The 27,722-nt window shown below is 42.5% G+C and overlaps 1 protein-coding gene across 1 annotated transcript in view; it reads left to right on the forward strand.

Moving 5' to 3' along the window:
• The first annotated feature begins 442 nt into the window (after positions 1 to 442).
• The window catches only part of GMPS (guanine monophosphate synthase), a 72,749-nt gene continuing 45,469 nt past the window's right edge, over positions 443 to 27,722 (forward strand). The window contains exons 1-2 of the mRNA XM_060767653.2: positions 443 to 629; positions 23,387 to 23,568. Of these exons, the coding sequence (XP_060623636.1) occupies positions 603 to 629; positions 23,387 to 23,568 (209 nt within the window). The 5' untranslated portion in view covers positions 443 to 602. The remainder of the gene's footprint in view (positions 630 to 23,386; positions 23,569 to 27,722) is intronic.

Here is a 27,722-nt window from a genome sequence, read left to right on the forward strand (position 1 = left end):
TGATCTAACTCATATTTTGCTAATTTTTTGAACTGCTAGGTTGGCAGGAGCTGGGGCTAACAGCGGGAGCTCGCCCCGCTCCCCGGATTCGAACCAGAGACCTTTTCGGTCAGCAAGTTTAGCAGCTTAGCGGTACCACCAAGTGGGTATTTCGCTACCAAGGTGGAATGGGGGCACAGATTGGCAGCTTTGCAAAGCTCTTTTGCAAGAATAGTCCTGGGAGAGTGGCAGCTTTTGCAAAGCCTGGAATGGTTTAGGAGAGAAGAGGGGCAGCTTTGCAAAGACTCCCGTTGCAAAGAGGGACTCCAGGCTGCTTGTCCGTCGGAAGGAGCGTGAGGTTGAGAGCGAGAGAAGGCCTCCTTCCTCTCCCTGGGAAGGGAGGCTTGCTGAAGGCGGGCCCCGGGGAGGCCTCGGCTCCTCCTTGCGGGAGGCGCCTATCTGCGGGGCGGGCGGCCGGATTAGCTCATCTCGGCGGGCCGGAGCATTGGAGTGAGCGGCGGCGTTGGCTCAGCGTCCTTCCTCCCTTCTTCCTTCGGTCTCTCTGTGTCTCTCTCTCTTCCCTGCAGCCCGTCCTCCTCTTCCTCTTCCTCCCAGCCGGCTCCATGGCTCTGTGCAATGGAGAAGCCAAGGTCAGTGCCGCGGGAGGGACGGGGAAAGACAGGCGCCGAGGAGGGAAAGGGATCAAGGAGAGAGACGAGTGCTCGCTGCTGCTTCTTGCCTCCCTTCCTCCTCCTCTGGAGCAGGGCTTTGTGTACAGGAAGGAAGAGCTTTTGCATTGCTTTCTCTTTCTCTCCTTTCCTTCCATGGCGGAGGAATGGAGAAGAAGGGAGGGAATGGAGGAAGGAAAGAAAAGGGGGCTGGCACTCGCCCCTTCCTCACCTCGGGCACCCAGAAGGGAGGAAGGAGGAGAGGCGAATGCCCGAGAAGGGAGGAAGGAGGAGAGGCGAATGCCCGGGAGTCCCTCCTCTTCCTTTCGGGCACATGTCCCACATGGCTCCCCTTCCACAGCCAGGGCCCTGTTTTGGTTGTGTTGTGTGTGTTTTCCTGGGGGAAAGGGGTGGTGTGTCACTTCTGGGATGAGGCCTTGAGAAAGGAAGGGAAGAAGGGAGAGTTTAGGAGGAGTTTTCCCTTATTTTTTGGTGGTAGGCACCTTACTTTCTGCACAAGGAGAGAAGAACCCATGTTAGTAGTTGGGGAAGACTTTCTGGTTTAGGAGAGAATAGTCTGCTGAGTTTGTTGACCCAACGTGGGTAAAGACTGGACTGGGTTTAAGGTTCATTTACTTGGGACCCTCTGGGTGTTTTGGACTCTAACTCCCACAATTCCTAACAACCTGCTACAATTCCCAGAAGTCCCCAGCCAGCAAACTTGGGACCTTCTGGGTGTTTTAGATTGCAACTCCCACAATTCCTAACAGCCTACTACAGCTCCCAGAAGCCCCCAGCCTGCAAACTTGGGACCCTCTGGGTGTTTTGTACTGCAACTCCCACAATTCCTAACAGCCTGCTACAATTCCCAGAAGCCCCCAGCCTGTAAACTTGGGACCCTCTGGGTGTTTTGGACTGCAACTCCCACAATTCCTAATAGCCTACTACAGCTCAGAAGTCCCCAGCCTGCGGACTTGGGACCCTCTGGGTCTTCTGGACTACAACTCCCACAATTCCTAACAGCTATACTACAGCTCCCAATAGCCCCCAGCTTGCAGACTTGGGACCCTCTCTGTGTTTTGGACTGCAACACCCACAATTCCTAACAGTCTACTCTACTACAGTTCCCAGAAGTCCCCAGTCTGCAGACTTGGGACCCTCTGGATGTTTTGGGCTGCAACTCCCACAATTCCTAACAGCCTACTACAGCTCCCAATAGCCCCCAGCTTGCAGACTTGGGACCCTCTCTGTGTTTTAGACTGCAACTCCCACAATTCCTAACAGCCTACTACAGCTCCCAGAAGCCCCCAGCTTGCAGACTTGGGACCCTCTCTGTGTTTTAGACTGCAACTCCCACAATTCCTAACAGCCTACTACAGCTCCCAGAAGCCCCGAGCCTACAAACTTGGGGCCTTTTGGGTGTTTTGGGCTGCAACTCCCACAATTCCTAACAGCCTACTACAGCTCCCAGAAGCCCCCAGCCTGCGAATGCAGGCTGGGGGCTTCTGGGAGCTGTAGTAGGCTGTTAGGAATTGTGGGAGTTGCAGCCCAAAACACCCAAAAGGCCCCAAGTTTGCCCATGCTTGATCTACACCTTGGCTCAAGACTATTTATTTAATGACGACATTTATATGCCACCCCGAAGGGGACTCAGAGCGGCTTACAAGACATATATACGTACATACAATATATGGTATTATTAGCATAGTACAATATCAGTATTAAATATTACTAAATTGTACTATACCATTATATTGTAATGTTATTATTAATATACTAATATTACATTACTATTATATTGTATTGTAATATTAATATATTAATATTAAGAATATATTATTATATTGTATTAAATTATAATATTATAAATATTATATGTATACACAATATATTACATTATATTATGTTATAATACTAGTATAGCACAGGAGACAAGGTGGAACTGTCCTCTGGCCCCCTCTCACTTCATAATGGCTCAGAGCACGATGGAGTCATTGTACAAGCTCTTCTGCTTTCTCTGATGCTGACTTACCAAACTGCACATCCCAGGGTTCCATAGCATGGGAGTTGTGGTTTTGCGAGGACTTTAGCCTTCTCTGGTAAGGAGACTCACCAAACTGCACATCCCAGGGTTCCATAGCATGGGAGTTGTGGCTTTACAAGGCCTTTAGCCTTCTCTGATAGGGAGACTTACCAAACTACACATCCCAGGGTTCCGTAGCATGGTAGTTGTGGCTTTACAAGGCCTTTAGCCTTCTCTGGTAAGGAGATTCACCAAACTGCACATCCCAGGTTCCATAGCATGGAAGTTGTGGTTTTGCAAGGCCTTTAGCCTTCTCTGGTAGGGAGACTTACCAAACTACACATTCCAGAGTTCCATAGCGTGAAAGTTGTGGTTTTACAAGGCCTTTAGCCTTCTCTGGTAAGGACTAATAGTGCCCCACCAAATTATAAATCCCAGGATTCCATAGCATTGAGTCAAGGCTGTCAAACTATATTGATTCTAAATTGTAGAGGCTCCCTTTCAGAGGATGAGTGAGTACTGCTTCACTTCTCCTTCTTCTTTAGTGGCAGCATATTGTTATATTTATTTATACCCCGCTTTATTTCCCCAAAAGAGCCTCAAAGCGGCTTGACATAAAAGCATTAGTATACAATTTAAAATATGTGTTATCGAAGGCTTTCACGGCCAGGATCACTGGATTGCTGTGAGCTTTCCCGGCTGTATGGTCATGTCCCAGAAGCATTCTTTCCTGACGTTTCGCCAACATCTATGGCAGCCATCCTCAGAGGTTGTGAGTAAATGAAGAACAACACTCAGAAAGCAGGGGAATTCCAGACAGGAAACAATCAGGACCAGCTAATGCCTCCCAACAAAGGATTCCCCCAGCAGGAAGCAGCCAGGCTTCGAAGCTGCAAGGCTATTCAATGCTAATCAAGGTGGCCAATTGCAACATTCACACTTGCCTCAAATAGATAAAAGTTCCTTCTCTCCCCTCCTGGACATCCCCATTTGCCTAGTTGCCAACAGACCTCACAACCTCTGAGGATGTCTGTCATATATGTGGGTCAGGAGAGAATGCTTCTTGAACATGGCCATACAGCATGGAAAACTCATGGCAACCCAATTTAAAATATATTATTTTATTTATTTAAGATATTTGTACCCTGCCTTTCTCTGCAATCAGTCCCAAGGCGGCTTACAACATGTAAACGCACAATCCAGACATTAAAATATAGATAAGACGTAAAAAATGATAAAAGCATATCTATGGTAAAGGTAAAGTAAAGGTTCCCCCTGACATTAAGTCTAGTTGTGTCTGACTCTGGGGGGTGGTGCTCACCTCCCATTTCTAAGCTGAAGAGCCAGCATTGTCTGTAGACGCCTCCAAGGTCATGTGTCCAGCATGACTGTATGGAACATAAGCAGTACCTATTTATCTATTCACATTTGCATGTTTTCAAACTGCTAAGTTGGCAGAAGCTGGGGCTAACATTGGGAGCTCATCCCGCTCGGATTCGAACCACCAACCTTTCAGTCAGCAAGTTCAGCAGCTCAGCGGTTTAACCCGCTGCACCACCACAAACATTAAAACAGAATTAAACACAAACAGCACTAAAAGAATTCAGTTAAAATCCATCATCGTATCCCCAATAATGTTCTAGATTATCTTAGTACATCTCCCCCTCTTAAACTCTTCTTATTGGGATAATGATTTGATATTTTTGCCACTTTTCAATGTATGTTTGCCTCTGAGAAGTGTTTTGTTTTAATTCTGTTTGTGTAGTTCTGACAAGTGCCTTGTTTTGAAAGGAAAGGTGGATAGTGAAAACCCTAAGAAATTGAAAGGCTGCTTCTGTGTACACGCCAGTTCCGTCTAGTTATTTTATCCCACAAAACAGCAACAAAAAGACACTTTCCCATGTTGCCTGAAAGAAAACTACTTTTAAAAGTCCCTCATTTGGATACTATAGGTAGGTTAATGCCTTGCACATCTCATTCCCAGATGTGGTGTTTTCTCAGAACTTAAATAGTTTGTGCATCTGGGCAAAGTGAGCTCTCATTCAGAAGCAAGAAAGTTAGTTTTCCACCGGCAAAGTCGAAACAGAGAAAATAACCTGATTCATAATTTTGCACAACTTGAAATATGCATATAAGAGAAGATATTCAACGTATTAATGAGATTGTTTTGGCTTTTATCTGTTAATTCAAACCCAAGTAAGTGGCAGAAAGGAATATAATAAGATAACAACTCTTTCTGAACCAAGCGCAGTAGACACATAAATGACATAAATGTGTCCACAGTGTACGGTTTAATAGTTTTGGTTGTAGTTGAGAGATAAGAGCAATGAAGAGTGATACTGATGATGCTGAATAGTCTTTTTTTGGTGTGAGGCCTCTGTCTATGGAATTGAAGAGGTAATTACAAGTTCTAATTGTTCTCTCTTGGCCTTTATATGTTACGTCCAAATGATGGAAGAAGCACGAACATTACAAGAAGGGTCCTTCTGCTGCACAATATGTGTGTAGTGGGTGGAAGTGACATCCCTTCTGTCATTGTGGCTTCTTTTAAGTGTTGCCAATGTGAAAGACTTAGAAGCCCTTACGGTCGTTCAGTTTTCTCAAAGGAGCCCTTTCTTAAAGGTTAAACCCCTGTGCCGGCAGGACTGAAGACCGACAGGTCGCAGGTTCGAATCCAGGGAGAGCATGGATGAGCTCCCTCTGTCAGCTCCAGCTCCTCATGCGGGGACATGAGAGAAGCCTCCCACAAGGATGATAAAACTTCAAAAAAAATCTGGCCGTCCCCTGGGCAACGTCCTTGCAGACGGCCAATTCTCTCACACCAGAAGCGACTTGCAGTTTCTCAAGTCACTCCTGACACGACAAAAAAAAAAGTTTTCTTAAGTCTAACTTTGCAACTTGGAGGCGAATGCGTAAAGTGCCTGTGTATGTAAGGATTGTAATTGCTATTAGAAACTTAATTGCACAATTCCCTTTTTTGGTTTCTTATTCTTCCCAGTCATGTTTGTGTCTAAAAACACTCAGCCGAATAATTCATTTCTATTGTATTTATTAAATATGTTGTGACACAATTCTCTGGCTTGTAGACAAGAAATAATGACTTCTTAGACACTTGCCCAAATCATTCATTACTATTATATTTGTTAAACATCCTATAATTTAGTTCTCTGGCTGATGAATACAAACATTTAGCTGCTCAGTGAGTTTGGGAGTGAGAAGGTAGTTCTGAGAAGTCGTTGCATTCTTAAGAGTGTGCCTCAAAAGTATCAACCAGATACTAGTAGCTTTCTTAACTACACCCGCTTCTGTTTTACTTATAAAAGGCTATATTGAACTGCTTAATTACTGTGCACATCTTCAGAATAAATATAGTTCTTGACATTTAGCGTTGCTAGTTGGAGAGATCTTCTGTTTGCTTCTTTTGCATCAGGATCTTTAACAGACCAAACATTGCTAAATTCCATTTAGGGTTTAGAGCTCTTCTTTTCTGAGGTTGTCCTTGTTGTGTACCTTCAAGTTGGTCCAACATCTGGTGACCATATCATAGGGTTTTCTGGGGCTGAGAGTGTGTGACTTGCCAAAATGTGTATCCATGTCCAAGCTGGAGGTTGAACCCTGGTTTCCATGGTTGTAGTCCAATGTTCAAATCCCTGCATTACTCTGGCTCTGCAGGGCTTAGACCAACTTAGATCATGGACCAGCCCTCTCTGTGTTCAACTTCTTTATTTTATCTCCTATCCCATGTTTACTCCACTGTATTATTTTATTATTATTTGAATTTTATTTGATGTTATTATCTGTGTTTGTATTTTATTTTGCCTTATTGTAATTTTGGGGCTTGGGCTCATGTTAGCTGCCCGAGTCCTCTTGGGGAAATGGTGGCGGGGAATAAATAAAGTTTATTATTATTTATTATAATTATTAACCCAGCCCCGAGGGCCGGATGCAGCCCCTTGGACTCTTTTCTCACTGTCCTATCCTTCCTTTTTCCCTTCCCTCCTTCTCCCCTTCCACCCTTTTGTCCTTCCTTCCCTCTTTCCTCCTCCTTTCCCTTCCTTCCTTCCTTCCTTCCTTCCTTCCTTCCTTCCTTCCTTCCTTCCTTCCTTCCTTCCTCCCTCCCTCCCTCCCTCCCTCCCTCCCTCCCTCCCTCCCTCCCTTCTTTCCCTCTTTTTTCCTTCCTTCCCTCTCTCCCTCTTTCACCTTCCTTCCTTCCTTCCTTCCTTCCTTCCTTCCTTCCTTCCTTCCTTTTGTCTTCTTCACTCTTTCCTTCCTCCCTTCCTTCTCTCTTCATTCCCTCCTTCCCCCCTTCCCTTCCACCCTTTTCTCCTTCCTTCCCTCTTTCATCCTTCTTTTCCTTCCTTCCTTCCTTCCTTCTTTCCCTCTTCTCTCCCTCCTTCACCTTCCTTCCTTCCTTCCTTCCTTCCTTCCTTCCTTCCTTCGCTTTTTTCCTTCCTCCCTCCTTTTCCTTCCTTTCCACCCTTCTTTTCCTTTCCGTTCCCTTCCTTCCTTCCTTCCTTTCTGGGGAATTTTTAAGCTGGGAGAAGAGATGATAGAGAGGGAACATGAGAACCATGTTTCAAGATTTAAAAGGGTGTCCCATTGAGGAGGAGTGGGAAAATTGACTTTCCACTGCTCTAGAGACCATTCACAAGGGAGCAATGGGTTCAAATTGCAGGGAAAAAGAGTTGACTGAAAAGATTAAGAACTTCCTGGAGGGTGGCATAGGCTGCCTTGGAGTGTGCTGGAGTTTCCTTCTCCGGAGGCTTTTCCGCAGAGGCTATCTACTGGGAGTGCTTTGATTGTGTCTTCCTGCATGGCAGGAAGTTGGACTGGATGGCCCTTAGGGTCTCTTCAAACTCTAGGATTCTATATCTGGAGTAGACAATATGGAGTCTAATGGATACACCTTTTCTCTCTCATCCTGACCAAGACCAACCCTTCTAGTATCCGAACGTGTCCTGTCTTTCCTTCGCTCTCTGTCTCCAAAAGAGAAGAGGAAGGGGAGGAAAGTGCAAGGAGGGGACTTGGGGAGAAACCCCTCTTGTCCCCTATGAATGGCTTAGATGTACTCTAAGTCCATTCTAATCAATATGTTTCAATCTGTAATTTGCAGCTTCTGTTAGTCTCTTTCTAAAATATGTGCATTTTTAAAATTAGCCAATCTGCTGCTTTTTCATGTGACTGTCGATATTTGACTTTCCAAACCAGTGATAAGGATATCATACCCAACAATACAAGATGGATTGCAGCTTCCATCCCCGTTACCCAGTGATTAGGAGTGATAGGATTTACAGTCCAACATTCATGTAGAGCCCTCCTTTCCAGTGTTTTATCCCTGTTCTAAATTCTTCATGGCAGGAAGAGAGATGAACAAGGTGTACCTTTTCTTATACAGTAATCTTTTCTACAGCAGTTGTGCACGCTGACACTAATAAGGCATCTCCCGTCAGAATGATGGCATGCTTTCTGTCCTTCATAACTCTCTTCGAGACAAATTTTCCCAAGCTTCATTCAACATAACTTGTATGTGTCAGGAGGATGAATTTAGGGCAGTCAGACAAGTCTGGGAGGCAGCAGTTGGGGATAGTTGCGTTCTGCTTCTTGGGGACTTTTCCTCAGTTTCTCCATGGTCCCTCTGTTATCTCTTGAAAAAATGACAGATATTGTGCATGTCCACTCAGGATAGTCCATATTATTTATTGTATCAGAAGTGAACCGAGAGTACAGTTGTAATGTATTCAAAAAGCATAAAGTTTTAATTATACTAAATGTCCTTTGACAAGTAGCTGGCCACTTGGAGAGCCTCTGGTGTTGCTATAAGAAGCTCCTCCATTTTGCATGTGGCAGGACTCAGACTGCATTGTAATAGGTGGTCTGTGGTTTGCTCTTCTCCACACTCACATGTCGTGGACTCCACTTTGTGTCCCCCATTTCTTAAAGTTGGCTCTGCATCTCGTTGTGCCATAGCGAAGTCTTCTGTGTGCCCAGGGGGGAGCCTCGCTTTCAGTGCAAACTAAGATATTCTGGGGAGACCGTCCTTTCGCTCCCACCACCGTCACAAGTACAATTGGTGGAGACAAGGGAGAGGGTCTTCTCGGTGGTGGCCCCCCGCCTCTGGAACGCCCTTCCAAGGGCAATAAAACAGGCCCCATCCTTCCCCTCCTTTCGTAAGAGCTTGAAGAGCTGGTGGTTTCAACAAGCCTTTGAGAATTACCAGTTCTAGCCCAACCCCAAACATTGTTGAATATGGCCTTGCACTTCTTACCTATTACCCAGGTCATCCCTCTAATAGGCCCTGGAAATGGGTGTATCTGCTATTGCCGCTAGCCTTTTATAACACTGTACTTAATTCCCGGCCCGCTCATATTTTGAGTTTGCACTAGCCCTGGCCTGGTTTTTAATTGCTATGAACAGGCAGGATTGCTTTTAATATACATGTGTTATTGTGATATTTTTATGCTTATGTTTTTTTGTTAGTTTTATGTTATGCTGTTTACTTTGTGTGTTTCAGTGATGTTACTTGGAAACCGCCCTGAGTCCCCCTCGGGGAGATAAAGCGGTATATAAATAAAGTTTTATTTATTATTCGGTATCAGCCATGACTCAAGGTTCTGGGTTTTAGCCTGCCACTTTTGGACTCTCGCTTGCTGAAGTGTTCCTGCAAGTATCTCTGTAAATCTTAGAAAACTATTTCTTGATTTAAGGCGTTGGCGTGCTGGCCGATATCCAAACGGGATGGGCCGAAGATGCCACTGCTTTGGTCCTTTCATTATTGTCTGCTACTTCCCAGTGGATGTCAGGTGGTGCAATACCCGCTAAACAGTATAATTTCTCCAGTGGTGTGGGGTGTAGACATCCTGTCATAATGCGGCATGTCTCATTAAGAGCCACATTCACTGTTTTAGCGTGGTAAGATGTGTTCCGCACCAGAAGCAACCAAAAGGATAAACCATGGCTTCACCTAATTTAATCCATGCCCTCTTGAAGTAAGGAAGCTCAGTTTTCCTTTATAATTTGTACTCTCTGAGAGTCTTTACTCATTGAGTGGCATCAGGGAGGGGAAATTATTTACTTGAGGAGATCTGGAGGTTTTTATTTTACCTGAGGCCTTGATCCCATGTACACCCTTGATGATAAAATACTCTCCTTGTGACTTTCTCTTGTCAATTCTATGTTGGGGATATTTGTTATGAACGAGCCTTACCAAGCAAAAGGTTTGACAGCTGACAGTCTTTGTGATGAGATAAATACGGAGCTGTCACTATGTAGCGACCATATAAGAAGTACTCTCCACGTGATTCTGATGAGGCAAAACAACTGGATTTGCTGTGACAAAAAAGGAACATAAAAATCTCAGACTAAGATTTTCCTAGGGCCCTTCCAGACAGGCCCTATATCCCAGGACCTGATCCCAGGTTTTCTGTTTATCCCAGGTTATCTGGCAGTGGGGACTCGTAATCCAGTTTAAAGCAGAAAACCTGGGATGAGATTCTGGGATACATGATCTGTCTGGAAAGGCCCCTAGAGCAGTGTTTCTCAACCTGGAGGCAAGGGCCCCTGGGGGGGGGGGGAGGTGTCTCGAGGGGGTTTCAGAGGGGTCGCCAAAGGCCATCAATAAATTACAGTTATGAAGAAGTAACATAAATTTAAGGATGGGGGTCACCACAAAATGAGGAACTATTAAGGGGTTGCGACATTGGTAAGGTTGAGAATCACTCCCCTAGAGCAGTGTTTCTCAACCTTCCTAATGCCATGACCCCATAAAGCCATAAAGTGGTTTTTGTAGCTACTTCAGGACTAATTTTGCTACTGTTATGAATCGTAATGTAAATATGTGATGTGCAGGATGTATTTTCCTTCACTTGACCAAATTTGGCACAAATAGCCAATACACCCTAATTTGAATGCTGGTAGTGTTGGGGGGATTGATTTTGTCATTTGGGAGTTGTAGTTGCTGGGATTTATAGTTCACCTACAAATCAAAGATCATTCTGAACTCCTCTAATGATGGAATTAAACCAAACTTGTCACACGGAACTCCCATGACCAACACTTACCGGAAGGGTTTGATGGGCACTCATCTTGAGTTTTGGAGTTGTAGTTCACCTACATCCAGAGAGCACTGTGGACTCAAACAGTGATGGATCTGGACAAAACTTGACACGAATACACATTATGCCCAAAAAAGAAACACTGGTGGAGTTGGGGGAAAATAGACCTTGCTATTTGGGAATTGTAGTTGCTGGGATTTATAGTTCCCCTACAATCAAAGAGCATTCTGAACCCTACCAACGATGGAATTGGGCCAAACTTCCACACAGAACCCCCATGACCAACAAAAAAATACTATGTTTTCTGATGGTCTTTGGCGACCCCTCTCACACTCCCTCGCGACCCCTAGGTTGAGAAACGCTGCCGTAGAGGCATGTCAGTGCATTCCCTTGGTATATATGCTCTCTAAAACTAGAAGGGGGCTTGTTTGGGAGTGGGACATGTCTCTGAATCAAGAGCAGATTATTGGTTTTAGGTAAGTGAACATTCATATTCTAAAGCTGGTGGAAATAACTTCTCTCAATGCTGGGAATGTGACTTTAATCTGGAATCAGTTTTGAATTCTGTAGAGTTTTCTGAGCATATTGTGGTGGGTGGATCTGAACCAGTCTATATCTCATCTTCACAGTTCTGTGGTTGACATTCAAAAAGAAAACCCTCCTTTTGCTTGGCCAGCCTCATTGTCTGACTCTACCTCTTCTGGAAAATAAGCAGAAGCTTTCACTTCCGCAACTCAAGTGACATTTACATTTACGTGAAATGCTTTTTAAAAGGATAAATTAATGATAACGGAGGAAGTGGCTTCGACATAGATATGAAGGTAAAGCTGTGCAGCCCTAGGATGTGGTAATGAGTTCATTTGACATCTCCTTACCCCTCTCCTCAATGCTTAGGTGTGCCTCTGTCATACATGTTTTGCTTTAGTGCAAGAATGACAGCAGGAGCTCTAGAATTACTTTCAGAGTGGAAGGTGGTTTCAACATTTGCAAGTATGTCATTATGATTTTTGTGTACTTCTATGTATGTTTCTGGAGCCCCCGGTGGTGCAGTGGGTTAAAGCGCTGAGCTTGTTGCCCGAAAGGTTGCAGGTTCGAATCTGGGGAGCGGCGTGAGCTTCTGCTGTCAGCCCCAGCTTCTGCCAACCTAACAGTTCGAAAACATGCAAATGTGAGTAGATCAATAGGTACCGCTCCGGCAGGAAGGTAATGGCGCTCCATGCAGTCATGCTGGCCACATGACTTTGGAAGTGTCTACGGACAACGCCGGCTCTTCAGCTTAGAAATGTAGATCAGCACCAATCCCCAGAGTCGGATACGACTAGACATACTGTCAGGGAAAACCTTTACCTTTACCATATAGAGTAGAGTCTTGCTTATCCAACATATATGGGCCAGCAGAATGTTGGATAAGTGAAATGGTGGATAATAAGGAGGGATTAAGGAAAAGCCTATTAAATGTCAAATTATATTATGATTTATCAAATTAAGCTCCAAAATACAATGTTTTACAACAAATTGACAGAAAAAGCAGTTCAATACACGGTAATGTTATGTAGTAATTACTGTATTTACAAATTAAGCATCAAAACATCACAATGTATTAAAATATCTGTGGATCCGGGCGGGAGGCAGACTGCATTGGATAATATGTACAGAATATTGGATGAGCGAATATTGGATAAGTGAGACTCTACTGTGTGTGAGACATACTGTGCCTACAACTTGACATAGTCGTAAAACATCACTGCCAAAGGAAGTAATGAACTGACTTTAAGATATTTCCGCATGCAATTGGTTTATTTGGTTGATCAGCCACAGATGACAGCATGAATTTCATGAATTAGCCTACTTCTTTCCGCGTGGATCCTTGTGATTTGAATTACAGTAATCTATACAATCTGATAGCATGAAAGAGAGAAAAGGGTTTTATGTTATTTTACTCAAACCTCCTTCTGTATGATCGCACTGTTCATCTTGGATATTGTTTTCCGAATGAAAGCATTCTTACCTGGTTAATGATTCCACTTTTTGTCTAATTCAAGTTGTCCTTGAGACGATTTGCATAGAATCTGATGACAGTAACTATGGGCTTCAGTGCTGTGTGGATTTATATGACTACTAGCTGTCCCCTGCCACGCGTTGCTGTGGCCCAGTTTGTTGATCTGGAAAATAAAGTAATGAGAAAGTGTTGTTTTCTAATATATGTGATTTCTTTATGCTTGTGGGTAAACAGTATTTCTTGCTGTTTCTTTGCAAGTGTTGATGTGGAGAGTGTCTGGTTTGCCCACCCTAAAACATGCAACATATTGCCATTCTTTAAGGGTCCCTTTCAAATCTATGATATTATATCTCTCTGTGTGTGAATCATATCTATCTATCTGTCAACTATCTATCTATCTATCTATCTATCTATCTATCTATGGCTGGATGGCTCTTTGTCAGGAAGACTTTGATTATGTTCTCTTGCCCTGATGAAGGGAGTTGGATTGGATGGCCTTAAGTATTTTCTGTTGGTCATGGGGGTTCTGTGTGAGAAGTTTGCCCCGATTCTGACGTTCGTAGGGTTCAGAATGCTCTTTGATTGTAAGTGAACTGTGAATCCCAGTGACTACAACTCCCAAATGTCAAGGTCTATTTCACTCAAACTCCTTCTGTGTTCATATTGGGGTGTATTGAGGGCTTGTGCCAAGTTTGGTCTGGATCCATCATTTTTTGAGTCCACAGTGCTCTCTGGATGTAGGTGATCTACAACTCCCAAACTCAAGGCCAATGCCCACCAAACCCTTCCAGTATTTTCTGTTGGTCATAGGAGTTCTGTGTGCCAGGTTTGGTTCAATTCCATCGTTGATGGAGTTCAGAATGCTCTTTGATTGTAGGTGAACTATAAATCCCATCAACTACAACTCCCAAATGACAAAATCATAATTTTTGAGTGATGGTCACTCCTTGGGTTGTGAGACGTTTTGTTGCCAAATTTGGTGCAATTTCATTCATTGGTTCTTTTGTTTTTAAGGTACTCATTATGCACAGAGCATTTATATATATATAGATATCTTCAAATGGCAAGTTTTCTGTGTGGTAAATCTGTTCAGTTGCCAGTTGCTTCTCTCCAACCTATAAGAACAATCGATAGCCGTGGTTTCCTGTAAGCCGTTCTGCCTTTATAAGCAGCAGCTATTGTCTCTGTATACAGTAATGAGACATTGAAAGACTGATCTGCATCTGCAAGGTATTTGAAACTCCAGTGTACTGCAAGAGTAGCAATTGCATTTGTGTAGAATTGCAGCTCCAACTGGAATATGTGTTTGTACATTTTTGAAGTTCCAGTGTATATAAAAAAGACCCTTCAATTGATGGTTTGGCTTCTTCTTAACTGGCTGCTATTCAGTCTAACAGACATATCTGTAACATGAAGGCAGAAAGGCCAGCACTAATGTGACTTCATAACAGCTAAACTCAAGATGCAGTGATTGCTCTGTTCTTTATTGTGGCACTGAAGTAGCACACGTCGTGTTGCATCATGAGAAGTAGGGTAGACAGGTGGCTACAGGGGACTAGTTAATGCATGGTAGAAGTGAAAAGAGAGGAGTCTAATGAGTCAGAATGGGAGGCTTGTGAATATATGGATGTCCTTATTTGGTGGGCCATTTTTTTGCTAGTAATTATTGGAAGCCACTTAAATGGGAAATCATTTTATCATGTTTCTTTGTTGTGTATCCATCATAAATTGTCTGTTGGGCTGATGTAGTTGAGACACTGATATCAAAAGAAGATATTTAAGGGTCTATGGCTCTTTTCTGACTACTAGCCAGACTGCGTTATTGCTTGCCAATCATTTTGCCTTCCCATAAGGGGAGAGTGACAGCAACTTGTTGCTGAAGTCATATTGAATTTGGGAACATTTCTTAAGTCTTAAGAGTTCTACTAAAACACCAACTGAATACCAACTATTGGTAAAACTAGAGAGGATACCTTCTGCCCTTGTGTCCTGCCTTATAAGCTTCCTTCAGCCACATTGTTGACCACAGTGGCCAATAAAGTGGTTGTAGAAAGCTTATAAGTCAGGACACAAGTGCAGAAAGCATCCTCTTGTTTTACCAATAATTGGTATTCAGAGGCGTGTTAGTCAGACCACACCTGGAATAAGGTAAAGGTAAAGGTTTACCCTGGCATTAAGTCTAGTCGATTCTGACTCTGGGGAGTGGTGTTCATCTCCATTTCTAAGTGAAGAGCCTGCGTTGTCTGTAGACACCTCCAAGATGAGCCCCCGGTGGCGCAGTGGGTTAAATCCCCGTGCCGGCAGGACTGAAGACCGACAGATCACAGGTTCGAATCCGGGGAGAGGCGGATGAGCTCCCTCTATCAGCTCCAGCTCCTCATGTGGGGACATGAGAGAAGCCTCCCACAAGGATGATAAAAACATCAAATCATCTAGGCATCCTCTGGGCAACGTTCTTGCAGACGGCCAATTCTCTTACACCAGAAGCAACTTGCAGTTTCTCAAGTTGCTCCTGACACGACAAAAAAAAAAACCCCTCCAAGGTCATGTGGCCAGCATGAAAGCATGGAGTGTCGTTACCTTCCCGCCAAGGCGGTATCTGTTGATCTCACATTTTGCATGTTTTCAAACTGCTAGGTTGGCAGAAGCTGGGCCTAACTGCAGGAGCTCACTCTGCTCCCAGGATTTTAACCGCCAACCTTTTAGTTAGCAAGCTCCACAGCTCAGCAGTTTAACCCACTGCACCACCAGTGGGCCCTTATTGTGTACAATTTTGGGCACCGCAATTCAACGCAGATGTTGACAAGCTGGAATGTGTCCAGAGGAGGGTGACTAAAATGATCAAGGGTTTGAAGAACAAGCCCTATGAGGGGCGGCTTAAAGAGCTGAGCATGGTATGGTATGAAGGAGAGAGATTAAATAAGGCTTTCAATAAACATGTAATTAGGGGAAGCTTAATAGATGTTTGGAAAAGATACAAATTAGGGATGGAACCCAAAACACCCCTGTGGCTGAGGCCAATAGAAGCCATTGGGAGACCTATCTGCAAGGACGATGTCAGAACATATGGGGAACTACTTATCAGGTCCAATGGCCAATGGGCATTGAGGGGGAAAGACGAATTGGGTATTAAAGATTGGTTCCGATATCATCAATTATACGAAAGATTTAAAAAAGACGAGAAGAGGGGATTTGTTTCAAAAAAATCAGATCTGGAAACTATATTAGATAAAGGGGGAAAAGGCTTAATAGCCAGATTATACAAATATATTCTACACTATAATTTGGAAGATAATCGTGTTAAAACCCCCATGATCTCATTGGCAAAAGATTTAGGGAGAAGCATAGATTTGGACATCTGGGAAAACCTGTGGAACAAGGGATTTAAATTTACAGTGGCAGCTTCAATGTATATAAAATGTTCTACAGATGCTACATAACTCCAGCCCTCCTAGCCAAAATGGACAATTCACAAACAGGATCCTGTTGGAGGTGCAAAAGAAAGAAAGGGACTTTCTTTCACGTATGGTGGTCGTGCGAACTGGTGCAGATCTATTGGAAAAGAATAATAAAGGAAACAAATAAAATGATTTACAACAAAGTAAAAAAGAACCCAGGGATGTGCCTATTAGGGATATTCAGACACAATTTAGAACAACCAGAGAGAGAAATCTGTTTGTACAGCTTTGCGGCTGCACGCATTACAATTGCCAGAAATTGGAAAGGGGAGAAAACATTAAGCATCATAGATTGGAAGGATAAGTTGTGGGATTATGCACAGATGGCTGAGATTTCAAGCAATTTGAAATATGAAAATAATGAAATATTTGAAAGAAACTGGAAGCTGGCCTTAGCATACTTGACGGGAGAGCTAAAGAAATAAAAACAAGAGGAATTTATTGAATTAGAAGTATAGAGGGTTAAATAAGTTGTGCATAAATCCTGCGTGGATTAGAGATGGAAGTCAAGGTGGTGGGTAGCACTGGGGTGGGTGGAGGGGTAACTGTATGGGGGGTTGTTTGTGTATGTGTGTTTGTTTGTGTATGTGTATATTTTTGCAACATATATGGTTGGTGTATTATCTTTTCAAAATAAAATTTAATTAAATTAAAAATAATAATATTAATAATAAAAAAGAGCTGAGCATGTTTAGCCTGAAGAAGAGAAGACTGAGAGGAGGCATGATGGCCATGTACAAACATGTGAGGGGAGGTCATAGGGAGAGGGAGCAAGCTTGTTTTCTGCTGCCCTGGAGACTAGGACGCGGAACAGTGGCTTCAAACTACAGGAAAGGGGATTCCACCTGAACATTAGGAAGAGGTTCCCAGCAGTGGAACTCTTTGCCCTGGAATGTGGTGGAGGCTCCTCCTTCAAAGGCTGGATGGCCATCTGTCGGGGGTGCTTTGAATGTGATTTTCCTGCTTCTTGTCAGGGGGTTGGACTGGATGGCCCACGAGGTCTCTTCCAACTCTATGATTCTATCCTGGGGGTAGTCTAATAGTCATCACGACTAATAACTACTGGTAGCTTTGCCTGCAAAATTTTCTTACTGCATTTTAAAGAGCAGATTGGTAGCTGCCTCTGATAGCAACTACAGTAATTCACGAAGAGCTCATGATTAGTGGCTGTGACAGAGAAATAGATGGGCTAAGTTAAGGTCCTACTACATTCCGTATCATTACTTGATCTCTTTCTCTCTTTTTGAAAAGCACCACAGGGATTTGCAGAAATGTGCTCTTGTTCTCTGAAGCAGGGAAACCGAGAAGTCAAGTTGTCAAAGTTACATATTCAGCTTTTCCAGTAGTTGGAAGGGAGATCTGAAACGCTGAACTAATTTTGGGGCATTTAGTAATGGTATCTGCCAGAATCTCTGCAGTCTCATTGTTACCTTTGAAACTCCCTCCCATTAGTTAAGAGTTCATGTGCAGAATTCTAACATATTTGAAAACTGGTAATGCATATTGATCTTTAATGTATAGAGGATTTGCATTCTTTAAGCATTCTCTCAACCTTCCTAATGCCATGGCCCTTTAATACAGTTCCTTATGTTGTGGTGACCCCTCAACCATACAATTATTTTTGTTGCTACTTCATAAGTGTAATTTTGCTGCTGTTATGAATTGTAATGTGAATATCTGATATGCAGGATGTATTTTTATTCACTGGACCAAATTTGGCACAAATACCTGTTATATCAAAAATTGAATACTGATGGGGCTTGGGGCGTGTGTGTTGATTTTGCCATTTGGGAACTGTAGTTGCTGGGATTTATAGGTAACCTACAATCAGAGAGCAGTCTGAATTTCACCAACGATGGAATTGATCCAGACTTGGTACACAGAACTCCCATGACCAACAGAAAATACTGGAAGGGTCTAGTTCTGGAATTGTAGTTCACCTACATCCAGAGAGCACTGTGGACTCAAACAATGATGGATCTGGACAAAACTTGACACGGATACTCAATATACCCAAATGTGAACACTGGTGGGGTTTGGGGAAAATAAACCTTCTGGTGGGGTTTGGGGAAATAAACCTTCTGGTGGGGTTTGGGGAAAATAAAACAATCAAAGAGCATTCTGAACTTCACCAATGATGGAATTGATCCAAACTTGGCACAAAATTTGACACAAAACTCCCATGACCAAAAGGTTTGGTGGGCATTGACCTTGAGTTTTGGAGTTATAGTTTACCTACATCCAGAGAGCACTGTGGACACAAACAATGATGGATCAGGACCAAACTTGGCACAAATACTTAATATGCCCAAATGTGAACACTGGTGGAGTTTGGGGGAAAAGACCTTGACATTTGGAGGTTGTCGTTGCTGGGATTGATAGTTTAAATACAATGAAAGAGCACTCTGAACCCCACCAATGATAGAATTGGGCCAAATTTCCCACACAGAATCCCCATGACCAATGGATTATATTGTATTTTCTGATGGTCTTTGTGACCCCTCAGACATCTCCTCACGACCCCCGGACCCCGACCTGCAGGTTGAGAAATGCTGCTTTAGGAGATTCATATCTTTTTAATTGTCAAAGTAGTATTGATGGTAGCTTACAGCTAGTAAAAGTCTTAGCTTAAAAATAACGAGTTTGGGTTGCTGTAAGTTTTTTGGGCTGTATGGCCATATTCCAGAAGCATTCTCTCCTGACATTTTGCCTGTATCTATAGCAGGCATCCTCAGAGGTTGTAAAACTAGGAAAATTGGGTTTATATATCTCTGGAATGTCCAGAGTGGGAGAAAGAACTCTTGTCTGTTGGAGGTAGGTGTGACTGTTTCATTTGGCCACCTTGATTAGCATTAAATGGCCTAGCAGTTTTCAAGGTATGGCTTCTTACTGCCTGGGGGAATCCTTTGTTGAGAAGTGATTAGCTGTCCCTGATTGTTTCTTTCCTGGAGTTCCTCTGTTCTAAAATGTTCTTTATTTACTGTTATGATTTTAGAGTTTTTTTCAATACTGGTAGCTAGATTTAGTTCATTTTCATGGTTTCTTCCTTTCTGTTGAAATTGTCCACATACTTGTTGGCCACTTTTATTGCTCCAGTTTATTAATAGGTGAAAATACTGCATTATTAAAAGTCAATAATAAATTTACCAGGCAGGTATGAAGGAAAATGCAAGGCACTTGGGGACAATGTGTTGTTGAAGGCTTTCATGGCCATAATCACTGGGTTGTTGTGAGTTTTCCGGGCTGAATGGCCATTTTCCAGAAGCATTCTCTCCTAAAGTTTCACCCACATCTATATTGGAAACTAAACAAGGGAGGTTTATATATCTGTGGAAGGTCCAGGGTGGGAGAAAGAACTCTTGTCTGTTGGAGGCAAGTGTGAATGTTGCAATTAATCACCTTGATTAGCATTGCAAAGCTTTACAGCTTCAAAACCTGGCTGATTGCTGCCTGGGGAATCCTTTGTTGGGAGGTGTTAGCTGGCCCTGTTTCAGTATTAAAAACTCTAAAATTAGGACAATAAATAAAGAGCAACACTCTAAAAACAATAATTATTCTTTTTGAAAGTTTTGAAAATAGCATTCACAAAGAAATGAACACCGACTGGTCTAAAGAATGTATGTGCCTAGTGGGGAGTAACAAAGCACAATTTATTTATAGACACCGGTTTCTTTTCTTAAGTAAATGTGAATATTGGGTCTTCAGAATAGCATCTACTAGTAAGATTCTTTTTTGGGAGGAGGGGGCAGTATTACAAGAAAAAGAGCAGAGAGGAAATGAGTGTGACAAGCTGATATGTGTCCACCATAAATTCCTTACTCAGCATTATGAATATGAACTAGGTCTGTTTCATTGTTTGTGCATTATGATGCTCCTGTTTTTTACGCATTAATTATATAGAGTACTAGCCGTGCCCTGCCATGCGTTGCTGTGGCCCAGTCTGTGTATATGTGTTTTGTGTGTGTATATATGTGTGTGCATATATATTTGTGTATATGTGTATATATGTGGTTTTGCACATGCATTGTTATGTTTTTGTGCTTTTTAAGTCTCTTCCACTGTGTTTCTCGGAGTTTTTATGAGTGATGGTCACTCGTTGGCCTGTTAGGTGTATTGTGCCCAATTTTAGTGTCATTTTGCCCAGTGGTTTATGAGTTACATTTCATTTTTATTTATATAGAGATTGTATTGTATTGTATAGTGAAAACAAAGTGCAGTCCATAAACTGCATGCAGCCTCTGGAGCCAATTTTGTGCACCTCGTACCTTCTCTCCCCCCCCCCCCCCAGGTTAAAAAAGAAGTTGTATCCAAATGCGATCTAGGAGACATAGGACCATTTTTGGAGCCCTTCCTGGACCAGTTTCAAGAAAGGTCTTTAGTATTATTGGAAGTGACTTTTTGACTGTGGGAGTGGGATAAAAATGTGGCAAAAAATGCCCCCACTGCCCACAGAAGGCATTGGAAGACATTTGGGGGGAAGGGGGCATTGGGTTGTTTGCAGTCGGTGGTTGGCTGCTTGTATGTGTGTGGCGGGGACGAGAGACAGGGCCTTCTCAGTAATTGCCCCTCGGCTATGGAACTCCCCTTCCTCTTGTCCTTTAGAAGGATAATAAAAACGTGGCTGTGGGACCAAGCCTTTGGGACTGTGCAATGAGGCAGCGATAGGAACCCTTAGTATGCCAACCAAATTCGATATGATTGTTGAGATAGTTTTAACTAGTGGATTTTAACGTCGAGATATGTGATTTTAATGTTTTTGTATGTGTATGGTATAATATGTTTTGGCATTGAATGTTTGCTGTTTATATGTTGTGCTCCACCTTGAGTCCCCTTCGGGGTGAGAAGGACGGAATATAAATGCTTTAAATAAATAAATAATGAATATACTACAAATACTATGGAATGCTTCCTTGAAGCCGTAAGGATATTTCTATGTCCAAATTTCCCTCTTGCCCATGCTTTGAGAGGCGCTTTAGTTGTTGGACTAGGACTGTAGGTACCAGGATTCAAATCCCTTCTTGCTGCTGGAAATCTGCTGGGTGACCTTGGGGAAGTCACACTCTCTCAGCCCCAGAGGAATTCAAAACCTTTCAAAGAATACACTGATTGCTTTGCGTTAAGGCTAGCATGAATCAGAAATGACCTGAAAGCAGTTGTGATGCGATCAAAGATATTTTTCTTTTCTCTACTTTCCCTACTTTCACACTCTGATTATTGAGTCAGTATCACAAACACTGACTGGCAGTAGTTAGCCATAGTTTCAGATAGTGATTTTCCCAGCTGTCTCTGGAGGTGCCAGGGATTAAATATGCAACCTTTTGCATGCAAATGATTCGCTCTGCCACAGAGTTACATGAAGGTACTGTGCTACCAAGAATGCATTATACAGGAATGCCCGATAAAAAGGATCCATTCTCATCCTATTTACAAAAGTTTCCCAGTAGTATTTGCAAGCAATTCCTTCTTGCCAGAGGTGAGTAGCCATGTAAATTCAGTAGCTCTCCACAGTTTTTTCCCATCTGAATACCATCCCTTCGATTGTCAGATTCTGCTTGCCTATAAATTACCATTCTGCGTTCGACTGGTAAGAAGTTGCTAAGATGTAAGAAATTGCTGAATATTATGGGCATCTAGTATTCTCTGTGTGGCTAAACAGATATGGATTTCTCTCTTCACTACACTGATAGCTGTGATGTTTTGTATATGTTGTAGAGTGTGGTCTGTAAAATATATTTTAGTGAAAACCTGTGTAGAATGAATTTTGCATAATAAGACATTTTAATTATTTGCCACAGTCTGAGTGGAAGGAAAGTATGAATTCTAGCACAGAATTTGGAATGTCCCCCTACTGAGGGCCTGCAGTTGTCCCTGCTGCCATTCCTTGTTTTCCAGATTTGGGCAGTCAGGGGCACAGGATATAAATCCCCTTCTCCTGCCCTCTGTGTCGCAGTGGTCTCTGGCCATGACATGGGTCCTACCTGTACACCTTCACATGCAGTGATGTTAGACTGGTGGAGCATACTGAGAAGAGTGTCAGAAGCAAATTGAGACTACAGTTATAATGCATAAGAAACCACAATCAAAGTTAAAAACTTGGCATTATGTTAAATTTCCTTTGACCAGAAGCTGACCAATTTGAGTGCCTCTGGTGTCACTGTAAGAAGCATGTCACAGGGTTCAGATTGATGTAGGTGGTCTGTGGTTTGCTCTTCTACATACTCGCATGTTGCGGGCTCCATTTTATATCCCGATTTCTTAAGATTGGCTCTGCACCTCATGATGCCACACCACAGCTTGTTCAGCACCTTCCAGGACGCCCAGCCTTCTGTGTGCCCAGAGGGGTTTTTCTCATCTGGTCTCAGCCACTAGTTGCGGTTCTGGGGTTTAGCCTGCCATTTTTGGACTCTTGCTTGCTGAGGACGTCACTGCATGTTACGGGAGAAAAGTAGGACCTGTGTCATGGTGGAAGACTTCTACCACATGGAATGTGGGAGGGGGGCAGTTAGGGTATCCAGCCATCACTGCTGAACCACTGGGTCTTGGGAAATACCTGCCATCTCTGCAGTGGCTGTGCAGTGACTTATACATGGTATATAGGGTTCTTCCCATATACTGGAAGTATTTCTGCTAAATAACTCTCTCATACACACACACACACACCCCTACTTGCAGGCAGTCCCCAAGTTAAGAACAAAATAGGTTCTGTAGGTTTGTTGAATTTGTATGTAAGTCAGAACAGGTACATTTTTAAAGTGCCACCCCCCCCCCCCCCATACACTCGCACACACACACATATGCATGCAATCTAGGGGTAGCATAGGGTAGGGATCACACCTTTCTATGTTTGTTTTGCCATCTGTGCCCCTTCTTCAAAAGATTTCACCTCGCATTCTGTCCCTAGGATAATTGGATTTAGAAAAAAATTGGCTTGTTGTGGAAACAGGGATTGGAGATAAAGCTTTTGTGGAGACACCTTTTCTGCATGATAGCTTTTTCAGGAGTGAATTTCCCTTTTGAAGGGTAAATTTCTCCCACTCCGTGTTGTCTCACTCCCATTCTAAACTATGAGTCATTTGTAAATCGGGTATTTGTAACTCGGGGACTTCCTGTACATAAAGATTTTAAAAGTGCTTTCTGCCTTTCTGTTCTTGCTCTGCATGGATTATGTGTGAATAAACCACTCATGTAAATGATATTCACATTTCTAGCTGGAGAACGCTGGAGAAGATCTCAAGGATGGTTTATGTCGCTATGAAGGAGCTGTAGTAATACTTGACGCTGGAGCTCAATATGGGAAAGTCATAGATCGTCGAGTCAGAGAACTCTTTGTCCAGTCGGAGATCTTCCCCTTGGAAACCCCTGCATTTGCCATCAAAGAACAAGGATTCCGGTAAGATTGATCTCTTTGTTTTGCTTTCAGGGATACCGACTTTTATCTATAAGACCAGATCAAAGTCTTGCCTAGATCTTTTATTTATTGTGAGCTACTTGGCTGTCAAATTTATTGGATAATATTTTGATTTCCTCTGTAGCTCTTGAGGGATAGTTTACACATCGATGAAAACGCAGATGCTGCTAGGAGATTGTATGTTTGGTGCACCCAAGGTCACACGGAAAATGCTGATGGGAGAAATTTAGGTTATAATTCTTTCTGCAATTTGTAGTTTCCATGTGCAAGAATTTTTTTGATGGGAATCAATCCTCTGCCACTTTCTAATATGTTAAAGTACTACATATCCCATGCTCTTTCCCCCCTTTATACACAGATTAGCTGTTCTAGAAGCTTAAGTTCATCTAAGGCAGGGGTCCTCAAACTTTTTAAACAGAGGGCCAGGTCAGAGTCCCACAAACTGTTGGTGGACCGGATTATAATTTGAAAAAAACATGGATGAATTCCTATGCACACTGCACATATGTTATTTGTAGTGCAAAAACAAAAACCCACTTAAAAACAATACAATAATTAAAATGAAGAACAATTTTAACAAGTATAAACTTATTAGTATTTCAATGGGAAGTGTGAGCCTGCTTTTGGTTGATGAGATAGGATTGGTGTTGTTGTGTGCTTTCAAGTAGTTTCAGACTTAGGTTGACCCTGAGTGAGGGCCGGGTAAATGACCTTGGAGGGCCATATCCAGCCCCCAGGCCTTTGTCTGAGGACCCCTGCTCTAAGGACTAGGGCAATAATTTATTTGCAGTAATTATCTACGTGTAATTTTAGCTCAGTGGTTCCCAGCCTGTGGTCCGTGGATCACCAGTGGTCCTCAAGAACGAAAATATGTTCCGTAGCCTCACCATTACTACACTGTTGCTTCAAAACCATGCAGCAACGAGAGTGACTGGGCTCGCGAAATACTCTTATAGTGCCAAAGGCAATGGGAATGTCAAAAGGGAAGAAGCTGACGACCCACCAAAGATTACTACTACCACATCAGCTGTAGATTATTGAATATGGTTTTCTATGCATGACTGCTGGATGGTATATGTTTTGTATCAGAAACTAGAACTTTATTTATTTATTTCATATCAAAAGCATTGCATAAGTTAGGATAAAAAAGATAAAAATAGAAGGAGCACAAGCAGCTAAATATCTCTTGATCAGAAACGGGCAACAACAATGACATTGTTTGTAGCCTCCAGCTATTCTTCCTCTGTACATGAAGCAGGGCATAGTGGACAAGCATGCAGATGCAGAGTTGTCTGTTCTGCTCCACAGTCAAACAAGCTGGAAGATTCTTTTAGAAACTAGAGCCGATGTGGTCTATCCAATGCAATTTTCTGAATCAGCACCCCAAATCTAAAGTTGACCAAAAACTGATTCATAACCCTTTTGGTACTAATGTTGGAGGCAAAAAAAATGGGAACCACTGTTTTAGCTCCTCATCTCATCACTTCACAAAATAGCAATGGGTTAATCTTGGTTGAATGCCTTGGGTATCTTTTCAAAAAGTAAACAAGTCCAACCTTAGATTATTAAAGCGAACTGTGGTTTGCTGCCAATATGCTAGCCTCAAATATATGGTTCCTGCTATTCTTCAAGACTCCCAGGTTTCAGAAGGGAGGAATTCATTAGTTTGTAAGGTACCCAAGAGTACGTTCTTTCAAGGCACAGAGATGGTAAATTTAAGCAGGTCTTTTGTACCAGCCTTAAGGTGAATGGTAGGATTTCTTGTTTGGAACAGAACAGAATCCTGCCAGTTATGGCCAAGGTGCTAAGGGTGTTAGAAATAGCAAAACAGAGGGATGAAGTTGATTATTATCAACATGCTAATGACACATCAGTTCCAAATATTTAGGCCAGTTCATTCAGTGTAATATAAGATATTGGACTGGAGAAGCTCCTTTCAGAAAGAGAGAGGAAGATGCAGTTAGTTGCCTCTTTGATCTCTCGGTTTAAGAACAAGATCAGACTTTCCAACAGCCCTGGGAACTCCCACCAGGTACTATTAAGGTAATCATTGCAACAATAGAAGCCCCCAGTGACACAGTGGTTTAAACCCTTGTGCCGGCAGGACTTCTGACCTACAGATTGGAGGTTCGAATCCGGGGAGAGCAGGTGAGCTCCCTCTGTCAGCTCCAACTCCCGATGCAGGGACATGAGAGAAGCCTTCCACAGGATGGTAACTCATCTAACATTCGGACGTCCCCTGGGCAACATCCTTGCAGATGGCCAGTTCTCTCACACCAGAAGCGACTTGTAGTTTCTCAAGTCGCTCCGGACACGAAAAAAAGGAAAACTAATAGGATTCACAAGCAAAATTACTGTCAGCATCAAAGTGAAGAGGATGCAAGTGTAATCTGGCACCCAAGGATTATGCAAAGGAACTGAATGCAGATACCCTTTACTTGCAAGAAGATGCATTCAGAAACTGCGTGGATTCACAAGCCTATAAAAGTCCAACTGGGAAGAACATTATAAGTGTAATGGCAGCAGAGACAGCAGGTGTGCTATTGTTCTTCCACACCTGCTGTTCTATCAAACAGTCTTTAAAAGTTAACACTGCAATTTGGTCCTTAGTTGTAACATGGTTGTAGGATAAGTGGGAGAGGCTCAGTCTACAGAGTGGCAGGAGAGGATCTGCTGATGAACGGGGCGATCCAGCAGTTTTATCATTTCTGCTGAGCCATCCACAGAATAACAATCATAATGTTTTCTCAAGAGATCTAGTATTTAGACTAATCTATGAGTTATTGAAGTGAACTCATGCAAAGTGGGTCATACTCCTCTAACATCAATTGGGATGGCAGAAACAACTACTCACACATTTTTATGCTTGCTTCTTTTTTATGCTTGTTCTAAAATAGAGATGAGTGAGTAATTCTTTCAGTGTTATTTCAGTGTAGTATTTTCGAGGTAGCTGTATAATATTTACACTTCTGGAGCCTAAGCATGTGTCCAAAGCCATTTGAAAGTTTGGGATAAAGTTCCCTCCACAATGGATATTTAAACATGCTTTCATTGTGTATTTCTCCATGTCAGCGTGGTTGGACTGGATGCCATTGTGGCTTCTTCCAACCCTATAATTCTGTGCTTATATTATTTTGATGAATGTATACACAAGCTCCACCAGGAGAATAACTTGGAATAATACATACATTAGAAAAATATTATATTCCCGAAGATATATGAAATCACACATATTTCAATAAGTTTATGTGAAATTGTGATAGTTTTAGAATTTTTTTTCATGTCAGGAGTGACTTGAGAAACTGCAAGTTGCTCCTGGTGTGAGAGAATTGGCTGACTGCAAGGACATTAACCAGGGGAAACCCAGATGTTTTACCATCCTGTGGGAAGCTTCTCTCCTGTCCCTACATGAAAAGCTGGAGCTGACAGATGGGAGCTCACCCTGGATTTGAATCACCGACCTTTCGGTCAGCAGTCTTGCCAGCACAAGGGTTTAACCCATTTTGCCACCAGGGGCTCCGAGAATAAAAATTAATACTTTGCAATTCAATCATCAGATAGGATAGAATGAAATAATAACTGTGCAACAATGAGAAGCCGAAGATAATTAAGCTTTACAGATTCTCCTTCAAAAATTCACTTATCTAAACCCTTCTACTTAGAGTGCCTCCACAACAGGGACAATAATTGGTGAGAGTCTCTTCCTGCATAAGTTTAGGGACATGCCATGACAATACTGGTCCCTGTGTCCCTTTTAGACTCCTTTTTCAGGATATGAGGTACAAGTTTGGTTTCTCCAGTTTAAAACATACCTACTTTTCTTTTGATTCTAAAATTTACAAAAATTGAAGTAACAAAAATAATCACTACTGAGATATCTAATCGGGCAAAGATATCTTTTGTATTCCTATTCACTTATGGGAGTATTTGTTTTGTGGTTCCACTTTTGTGTAAGAGTCAGAAAAATGCTTGATTCACATCTTGGATTAAAGATGCTTTTTATGTGTGTACTTAAAGACGCTATCTCTTGGCAGCGCAATTCAAATAAAAGGCCTACTGGGGATTTTTTAAGAAAATCATTTGTTCTTATTTTTGTTGGAAGATAAGAGGCATAAAATATTTCAGGATTCAGAATA

Source organism: Anolis sagrei, chromosome 3 (assembly GCF_037176765.1).
Source record: "Anolis sagrei isolate rAnoSag1 chromosome 3, rAnoSag1.mat, whole genome shotgun sequence".
In the NCBI taxonomy this organism is placed as follows: Eukaryota; Metazoa; Chordata; class Lepidosauria; order Squamata; family Dactyloidae; genus Anolis; species Anolis sagrei.